Source organism: Herpailurus yagouaroundi, unplaced genomic scaffold (genome assembly GCF_014898765.1).
Source record: "Herpailurus yagouaroundi ecotype Mexico unplaced genomic scaffold, PumYag 183, whole genome shotgun sequence".
NCBI classification, from domain to species: Eukaryota; Metazoa; Chordata; class Mammalia; order Carnivora; family Felidae; genus Herpailurus; species Herpailurus yagouaroundi.
In genome coordinates this window covers 4832272-4841892 of record NW_024412414.1, presented here as the reverse complement: position 1 = coordinate 4841892, position 9621 = coordinate 4832272, and the positions used below count along the sequence as shown (strand labels likewise).

Genomic DNA, 9621 nt, shown 5'->3' with positions numbered 1-9621 from the left:
TTCATTTAACTTAGTCCCACTGTACTCTTACGTGGCAAATGAGAGCGAATTTCCACTGATGGTAGTAATACAAAATTTCTTAAACTTGTTCAACTGCTTTGCATATGTACAGAATACCTTTAAAAGGAAGCACAAAGGGGCACCTGGGTGGCTCAGTCGATTGAGCGCCAGACTCAGGTCATGATCTCACCTCAAGGTTCGTGGGTTTGAGCCCCGCATCAGGCTCTGTGCTGACAGCTCGGAGCCTGGAGCCTGCTTCGGATCCTGTCTCCCTCTCTCTCAAAAATAAATGTTAAAAAAAAAAATTTTTTTTAAAGGAAGCACAAAAACTGGTAATACTTCTTGTCTCCGCGGAGTCTTTATGGGTGGCTGGGGGAAACTAGGAGGAGACGGACATTTTGACTTTATTATATTCTTCTACACAAAATTCGAATTTTGTGACCGAAGATGGAGACAAAACAAACGAGAAAATTATTAAATAAATAATAGCGCATTTGGTAGGGAGAATATGGCAAAAACCATGAAGGTCTTAGAATAAATGAAGCTAAGGAAATGCTGTGTCAAAAACTTATCGGTGCGAAAAAAGAATCCACTTTACAGAGGAAACCGTGGACGAGGTGGCCCAGCGTCAGCCTCTGCCTCCTGAATGCTCGGTTCCTGTGGCTGGAGGTTCCACCTGCGCTTGCGCACAGTCTCAAGCCGGCCATTTCTGCGAGCATCTTCCACAACCGACCGAAAGCGCGCAGAAACAGCACGCACGCTTGCGGGGACGCGCACGCACGCGCGCCACGCCCCACCCCGTACGGCCCCACAAATCCCGAGGCGGCGAGGCCCGGGTTGTCTAGGCTCCGGGAGGTAATGCCCCGGAAGGCAGGGAACTTGGAAGAGGCCGAGGCCGGTGTGGAGGAGGTGGACGCGGAGGAGGTGGGCCCTGAAGAGTACGGCGGGGAGGAGTCGGGCGCCGAGGAGTCTGGCCCGGAAGAGTCTGACCCCGAAGAGCCGGGAGCCGAGGAGGAGATGGAGGCTGGGCAGCCGCGACCGGTGCTACGCTCAGTGAACTCTTGCGAGCCGTCTCAGGTCATCTTCTGCAACCGCAGTCCGCGCGTCGTGCTGCCGGTGTGGCTCAACTTCGACGGCGAGCCGCAGCCGTACCCGACGCTGCCGCCCGGCACGGGCCGCCGCATCCATAGCTACCGAGGTAGGTGAGCCGGGGTCGCCCTGGCCCGGGCCGGCCCAGCCCGGCCGCGCCTCCTGCTTTGTCCCGGGGCGCCGCGAACGCCTGCTGGTGCCCCAGAGAGGTTGTGACAGATCCAGGTTGACGCTGCTACTAGGTGGTAGCCAATTCTTTCTTATAGGACTGAGTAATTTGTATCGGAGGTGGCTTTTCCCCCTTACACGTATATTTACCCCTAAAAGTGCTCCGTACCTAATGCCCGTTTGTTCATTACGTCTCTGAGAGAATCTCACACTCCCGAGTGTCCCCAGTGGGCCAGGTCCGCGTTAGGTCCCTGCCCTTCATGGAGAACACGGTCCAGTCGGGGAGACAGATGCATGCATAAACAGATGAGAACAAGCCAGTGTCACAGTTGCTGCAGGAGGAACGGAGCACAGCGGCCCGTGGGAGCTTGGAGCAGGCACCTAGCTTAGTGAAGGGAAGGGGTGTGTAAGTTTCAGTTAAGGACAGCTTTCCAATGGATCGTTTTGCCTTGAGAGTACGCGGTAATGTTTCTCAGACCTTTACTCCAAACTTCCCCTGATATTAAAGGAGGGAGAACACAGTTCTTCCAGGGATCAACATTTCTGTAGTCTTCTATTTTATCTAGGAAATTGTGTGAAAATTTTTTTTTCATCCAAAATTTATCTGTGCTTGAGTTAACATAAATTTTTTTTTAGAGAATCTTTTTTTCTTTTTTTTTTTTTAAGTTTTATTTATTTTGAGAGAGGGGGCGGAGAGAGAGAGGGGCAGACCATGACCTGAGCCAACAAAACCTAGAGTCTGCCCCTCAACTGACTGGACCACCCAGGCGCCCCTTAATATAAACTTTTTAAAAATTACCTACCATGAGGGGCGCCCGGTTGGCTCAGTAGGTTAAGCATCCCACTCCCAGCTCAGGTCATGATCTCGCAGTCCGTGGGTTCAAGCCCCGCATCGGGCTCTGTGCTGACAGCTCAGAGCCTGGAGCCTGCCTCAAGTTCTGTGTCTCCCTCTCTCTCTACCCCTCCCCCACTCATGCTCCGTCTCTCTGCCTTTCAAAAATAAATAATTTAAAAAAAAATGACTTACTGTGTGAATGTACTTAATGGCACTGAACAGTACACTTAAAATGGTTAAAATGGTCAATTTTATGTAAGTTTTACTATAATAAAAATTTTTTTTACCAGTTTACATTTCTTAAAATTTCCTACCAAATCTTCAAGTACATTTGTGTCCCAGGAACACATTCAGACATGCTTTCCACCTGCCTTAAACAGAATGTTAGTCCTGGGGAAGGGGGGGGGGGGGGTTGCCTTCTTCCTCTCTCTCTCTCTCTCTCTCTCTGTCTTTGTCTCTCTCTCTTTTTGCATATGATGTATTTGTTTCTAAATTCACGTATACCTTACATACAGTAAAACGCACAGATCTTAGAGATTGATGCGTTTTTGACAAATACGACACCTAGATCAAACTATAGGTTAAAACATTTCCATCACTCCCGGAAGTTCCTTCCTGCCCCTTTCCATTCAGTCCCCTCCCTTTCAGAGGCAACCATTCTTTTGATTTTTCACACCATAAATTAGTTTGGTCTATTCATACAGAATGTACCCTTTTCTGTGTGGCTTCCTTTTCTGAACATGATCTTTTTGCATCTTCTTGTTCTTGAGAAGCACAGATGTAAAGAGTTGGTGAAGTTCTTTTAGTTTGCAGTGTTGGGTGTGATTCGCAATGCATGTATTTGCTTTTTGACCATGGTAGCAGAAAGGGTGCTGTATTTGAAGCCTCAAGTATCTGCTCTTTTTCCCTTACTGTCCTCGTTGCCTTGAGCAAGTCACTTGGCTTTTTCAGATCTATTTGCTCATCTGTAAATAGATCTGTTGTGAGGACTGAGTAAGGTAATATTACTGGGAGGGCTTAGTAAGATATTTAAGTAGCGTGGGAGGCAAGGACTTCAGGGTCAATCCAGGAAGATGAAGGAAATGGGTGTGTGGATATAACAGCCTCTTCTTGTTTTAACAGGTCACCTTTGGCTTTTCCGAGATGCAGGGACATATGATGGGCTTCTGGTTAACCAAACTGAACTATTTGTGCCATCTCTCAATGTTGATGGACAGCCTATTTTTGCCAACATCACACTGCCAGGTACTGATGTTCTATCTTACTTTATAAAAAGATAAGGCTGGGGGTGCCTGGCTGGGCTCAGTGGGTAAAACATGTGATTCTTGATCTCAGCATCGTGAATTCAAGCCCCATATTGACCATAGATCCTACTTAAAAATAAATAAATAATTATTTAATTAAAAATGATAAATCAAAAGATAAGGCTGTTGGAATAAGTAGAGAATAAGCAACTTGAAGGATCCAAACCTTTATTGGTTTTTGCTGGATGCTAGTCAAGTTATCCAACCTTTCTGTGTCCTTTTCTCCACTATAAATAAAATGGAACTAATTTATTTGTATCTTCTATATTGAACAAAGATGTGGTTGCTCAGAAGCTCTTTGGGCTTGTCAGAAATGAGCTGAATTAAAATACCTGATTGTCAGGGTACCTGGCTGGTTCAGTCGGTAGAGCATGTGACTCTTGATAGGGTTGTGAGTTCACGCCTCACATTGGGAGTAGAGATTACTTACAAAATTTAATAAATAAGTAAAATATCTCATGTAATTATGAATACATTTTCATTTCCCTGGCCTTAGAGCAGAATTATGCCCTAGAGTCTTAGAGAAGAATAAAGTATAGAGAATGAGATATCATGGCTTCTAGTGTTGTATCTTTTTTTTCCTTTTTTTTCTGAGAGTGTGAGAGAGTGTGCCTGTGAGTAGAGGAAGGTCAGAGGGAGAGGGAGAGAGAGGATCTTGAGCAGGCTGTACGCTATGAGATCATGACCTGAGCGGAAATCAAGAGTTGGACACTTAGCTGCCTGGGCATCCCTAGTGTTGTACCTTTTAATGTTATTTAACCCACTCAAGCTCACAGTGCCAATCAGGGGTTAAAAAAACACACCAAATTGAATGTTAATATCATGGTTTACGATTTGTTTAAAACTCATTTGATTTTAAATAGAAAATGACCTATGACCCAGCAATTGCACTACTAGGTATTTATCCAAGGGATACAGGTGTGCTGTTTCAAAGGGGGCAGATGTACCCCCATGTTTATAGCAGCACTGTCGACAATAGCCAAAGTATGGAAAGAGCCCAAATGTCCATCGATGGATGAATGGATAAAGAAGATGCGGTACATGTATATAATGGAGTGTTCCTTGGCAATCAAAAAGAATGAACTCTTGCCATTTGCAACTATGTGGATGGAACTAGAGGGTGTTATGCTAAGTGAAATCAGTCAGAGAAAGACAAATATCATGACTTCACTCATATGAGGACTTTAAGACACAGAACATATGAACACAAGGGAAGGGAAGCAAAAATAATATAAAAACAGGCAGGGGGACGAAACAGAAGAGACTCTTAAATATGGAGAACAAACAGAGGGTTACTGGAGGGGTTGTGGGAGGGGGGATGGGCTAAACGGGGAAGGGGTATTAAGGAATCTACTCCTGAAATCATTGTTGCACTATATGCTAACTAACTTGGATGCAAATTAAAAAAACAAAAACAAAACTCGATTGATTTTATTAGGTTGAACCCAAACAAACTGTTCTAGTGGGTTAAAAAACTCCAAATACTGGGGCACCTGGCTACCTCATTTGGTGGAACATGCGACTCTTGATCTCGGGGTTGTGAGTTCAAGTGCCATGTTAGGTGTAAAGATGATTTTAAAATAAAATATTAAACACCCAAATACATGTAGCTTCATAAGGTTCAAACTGATATGTATGTATAGATCCTATCTTAAGGAAGTAGGTGTATAAAAATTGGTAAGTTAGATTGATAAATGTAGTAAATTTTGCCTTATAGGATACCCTTACAGTGTCAGTTTCCCAGTGAGCTTAAAATAGAATTGGAGGGGTACCTGGGTGGATCAGTCAGTTAAGCATCTGACTCTCGATTTAAGGTCTGGGTTTGTGAGATCGAGCCCCACATTGGGCTCTACACTGACAGTGCGGAGCCTGCTTAGAATTTTCTCTCTCTGCCCCTCTCCTGCTTGTGTGCTTGCTCTCTCTCTCTCTCTCTCTCTCCCTTTGTCAAAATAAAAAAATAGACTAAAAATAATAAAAAATACAAATAAAATCTTAAAAATTTTTTAATGTTTATTAATTTTTGAGAGAGAGACAGTGCGAGCTCAGGAGGGGCAGAGGGAGGGAGACACAGAATCCGAAGCAGGCTGCAGGCTCCGAGCTGTCAGCACAGAGCCTGATGTGGGCTCAAACCCACAAACCAGGAAGTCATGACCTGAGCCGAAGTCAGTTGCTTAACTGACTGAGCCACCCAGGCGCCCCCCAAAAGTAGAAATAAAATAGACTTGGAGTCCCTCAAATCCAGTTACAGACTGTTTGGTTATCTGTTGCTGTGTAAGAGCTACCCCAGAATAACAACCACCTTTTTATTTGTTCATAATTCTACAGTCTGGGCTGAGATCAGCGAGGGGGGTTTCTGCTCACTGGTGGTGGTTGGTGTGGCTGACTTCTGCTGGCAGGTTGGCAGGAGGTTGAGCCTCTCTCCCATGCTTCCTCAGGGCATGACCCTCTTTGTGTGGTGTCTCCTGCCGGGTGGCTCGGGACTCCTGAGAGCATAAAAGCAGGAGTTGCCAGGGCTTCTTTTTTTTTTTAGTTTTTAAAAACTAAACAATTTTTAATTTAATCTAATTAATATATTTTTAAAAGTTTATTTACATCTTGAGAGGGGCGGGGGAGGGACAGAGAGAGGAGAGAGAGAGAATCCCAAGCAGACTCCATGCTGTCAGTGTACAGCCCAACACGGGGCTTGATCTCATTTACTGTGAGAGCATGACTTGAGCAGAAATCAAGAGCCGGACACTCAACTGACTGAGCCACCCAGGCACCTCTTAATTTTTTATTTTGGAGTGTGAGCAGGGGAGAGGGAAAGAGGGAGAGAGGGAGAGAGGGAGAGAGAGAGGGAGGGAGGGAGGGAGGGGGGGAGAGAGAGAGAGAGAGAGAGAGAGAGAGAGAGAGAGAGAGAGGACCTTAAGTGGTTCCTCAGTGCAGAGTCTGATGCAGGGCACAGTCCCACAGCTCTGGGATTGTGACGCTCAACTGACTGAGCCTCCCAGGTGCCCTTAAGTTGCCAGGGCTACTTAAAGCTTAGGTTCAGAATTGGCACAATGTCACGTCACCCACGTTCAATTAATTAAAGCACATCACAAGCCCAGCCCTCTTATAAGGGGAAGTTATTATACAAGGTCATGCATACCATGAGATGTCCATGAGGGCCATCACATTCCCCTCTGCCACAACACATGTACTCAATTTTTTTTCCTCCAGAGTGAGGTCCTTCTGTAGTAAATGGAATTGCTATGGTTGGCAAAGCATCTTGCTCATTTCTTGTCCCAAGGCCCGAGTCTGCTGCTGAAGTTTTGGTTTTCTGCATTTACAGTGTATACTCTGAAAGAGCGGTGCCTCCAGGTTGTCCGAAGCCTAGTCAAGCCTGAGAATTACAGGAGACTGGACATCGTGAGATCACTCTATGAAGATCTGGAAGACCATCCGAATGTAAGGAAAGACCTGGAGCGGCTGACACAGGAGCATATTGAAAACCAGCGGATGGAAGGGGAGACTGAAATGAAATGAAATGAAACTGAAATGAAATTTGCACTCCTGAGTCTCGGCCTTAGATGGTACTGACTAGTCTTGATCTACATTTAGGACTGGTCACTTATTCTCAGATTCAAGGTGTCTCATTCCCGGAGGGAAAAATCCTCCATTGCTTAAAGGAAAGTTAACTGACTTCACTAGGCATTGTGATGTTTAGGGGCAAATGTCACGAAATGTAATTTAATGCCTGCCCTTTCTATAAGTATTCAGGTATTCATCAAGTAGTTGCATTTTTGCCTCCTAGTAAGTCAGGAAAGTTTGTATGTAAGGACTTTTGTGTAAGTGCTTCAATGAGAATTGCAGCATACTCTAAAATTGTAAGAAAACAGTGGCATCTGCTTTTAATTGCTGTGTTGTGGTTGGTGACATGTCAGCCTCCCACTTGGAGAAGACAGACATGTCCTTGAGGCAGGGACAAGTCTGTCTTCTCTTTGAGACCCCAGTGCCTCACACATTATGAGCCTTCAGTCAGTGTTTGTTGAATGAACAAACCAGTGGATACTTTGGTAGAAAGTGTTTGGAGGTTTTGCCCTTTTTTGGGGGGTGGGGAGGTGGGGCCTTACGGTGTATACCATAAACAAATGTTTTAAAGGGAATTACTTTTATAGAAAGCACTTTTTATAACTTTCTAAATTTTGTGCTTTTCTGTGTCCGCTGTTGTTGCAGTGCTCTTTTATTTGTTTCTAAACCAGGATTAGCTTTGTGGTGATCACTTTTTTTAAACTTGACAGCTGAACTGAAGATAGGAGAAAATAGCTGTCCTCTTAATTCTAGTATTAAGGAGCTACTGCTGTACTGCAAATAGGTTTTTGCCAAGTGTGGATATTTCTGTTACTTTTTGTAAATCCATTACATTTCTGTTTGGCTTAGCATTTTTTTTTTTTTTTTAAATGCTGCCAGCATTTTAACCAGGGGCCAGTGGTTTTGGGCGCTGGGGACCACTGAGGAGAGCCACTCTTGGGTTCATGTGGACTCACGAGGCTGCCTGGTTTAGCATTTTTCATCAGGCAGGAACTGGTGAGACTTTGCACCTGGCTGGAAGAGAGGTGGAGGAAGGAAGCCCTCCATCTCTGGGATTACTCACAATACAGAATGGATTCCTGGAGTAGCTAATATGTTTTATAGTTTTATAAATGTACAAATCCTTTATTATAGGCTGGACTTAAATTGATTAATTCAAATGCAATACTTCTATCAGTCTTATTTTTTTTTGGTAACTAATAATTAAAAAAAAAAAAATCCCCCCAGTAGAGAACATTTTGGTAAAGACAGTAAAGTAAAAGGAAAAAAAAAAAAAAAAAAGATCACTGTAGATATATTACTTGAATACATCCACTAAACATTTTGAACTTTTAGCCTCTTTAGGGCATCTTGTGGTTGGTTTGGTTTTACATAGTTAAAATCATACTGAATATACAGTTTTGTATTCTACCTTCTCAGTTATAACTTTATAACTTAAATATTTTCCCATGGTATTATAAGCTCTTTTCAGACATTAGTGCGGTCTTCCTTTTGTAAACAGTGGGATATTTCTTGGTATCTCTAGTTCCTGTACTAACCTTTGAGCACAATTCCTGTGCTCTGAAATCAGCATGAACAAGACAATGCTCCACAGTTTCCCCTAGACTTTGTTTCACCTAATCTTAAGCCCCTCTTTCAACATTCAACAAATCGATTAGCTTTTGTTTCTTAAACGCACTGTAGCTCTCATTCAGTGACACACCTCTCAGTGTCTGCCGTGTTACGAGCTGTTGGGTGGGAAGAAAAATCCTGGGGAGCTGGTAGCAGTACATATTTGAGGGTGGGATGGGATGGGGTATGTAAGAACGTAAGGATTAGTTCAATGTTGGTTGTTTTTTTTTTTAAACCTGTCTTTGTCCAAATGAAATTCGTGTTTCTCTTGTGAAACCATGTAGATTGAGTACTGTGTTGTTTTGTGTGTTGTCCAGGAGGATTAAAAACCTGTAGCATGAATAATATGTTTTTCATTTGAAATCTTATGACTGTATCAAATGTATTGCTCTTAAGAGACTGTGATGTTTTCCTATTTTGAGTTAAAAAAAACCTGTTCTTTAATACATTAAATGGTGCTGAGTAAAGAAAATAGGTAGGGTGTGTCTCAGTATTACTTCAAACAGGCTCTGTTGTGAGAACTGTGTTTCTTTTTTTTTTTTTTTTCATTTTGTTTTTTCAACATTTATTTATTTTTGGGACACAGAGAGACAGAGCATGAATGGGGGAGGGGCAGAGAGAGAGGGAGACACAGAATCAGAAACAGGCTCCAGGCTCTGAGCCATCAGCCCAGAGCCTGATGCGGGGCTCGAACTCACGGACCGCGAGATCGTGACCTGGCTGAAGTCGGACGCTTAACCGACTGCGCCACCCAGGCGCCCCGAGAACTGTGTTTCTTTAAAGGCTTGAAGTGGGGAGGGGCATTGCAAATACAAGCAACTGTCTTCATGCTCAGTCCCTTTTCTTTTGTTTTTATTATTTTTATTTTTTAAATTTCCTTAAGTAATCTCTACACCCAATATGGGGCTCGAAGATCAAGATCAACCCCAAGACCAAGAGTCACATGCTCTACTGAGCCAGCCAGGCCACCCACCCTGGTTTTATGTATATATGTGTTTGATTTTTAATTTTTCTTTCTTTTCTTTTTCACCGTGTTTTATTTATTTATTTTTAATTTTTATT

The 9621-nt window shown here is 43.4% G+C and overlaps 1 protein-coding gene across 2 annotated transcripts; it reads left to right on the top strand.

Moving 5' to 3' along the window:
• Positions 1 to 775: 775 nt before the first annotated feature.
• Positions 776 to 9033, top strand: VHL (von Hippel-Lindau tumor suppressor). 2 transcript variants are annotated; one of them, XM_040491994.1, is made up of 3 exons: positions 779 to 1198; positions 3215 to 3337; positions 6710 to 9033. In XM_040491994.1, the coding sequence occupies exons 1-3, from the start codon at positions 859 to 861 to the stop codon at positions 6901 to 6903; spliced, it is 657 nt and encodes a 218-aa protein (XP_040347928.1). In that variant the 5' UTR covers positions 779 to 858; the 3' UTR covers positions 6904 to 9033. The 2 variants fall into 2 exon arrangements, with proteins under 2 accessions (XP_040347929.1, XP_040347928.1); XM_040491995.1 differs by lacking the exon at positions 3215 to 3337 and having other exon boundaries at positions 776 to 1198.
• The last annotated feature ends 588 nt before the right edge of the window (positions 9034 to 9621 follow it).

Excerpts from the sequence above, each read along its gene's own strand:
- VHL (XM_040491994.1), top strand. The coding sequence starts at position 859 with ATGCCCCGGAAGGCAGGGAACTTGGAAGAGGCCGAGGCCGGTGTGGAG. Across the intron at positions 1,199-3,214 it reads CCGCATCCATAGCTACCGAG|GTCACCTTTGGCTTTTCCGA; the intron begins GTAGGTGAGCCG and ends TTGTTTTAACAG. Across the intron at positions 3,338-6,709 it reads TGCCAACATCACACTGCCAG|TGTATACTCTGAAAGAGCGG; the intron begins GTACTGATGTTC and ends CTGCATTTACAG.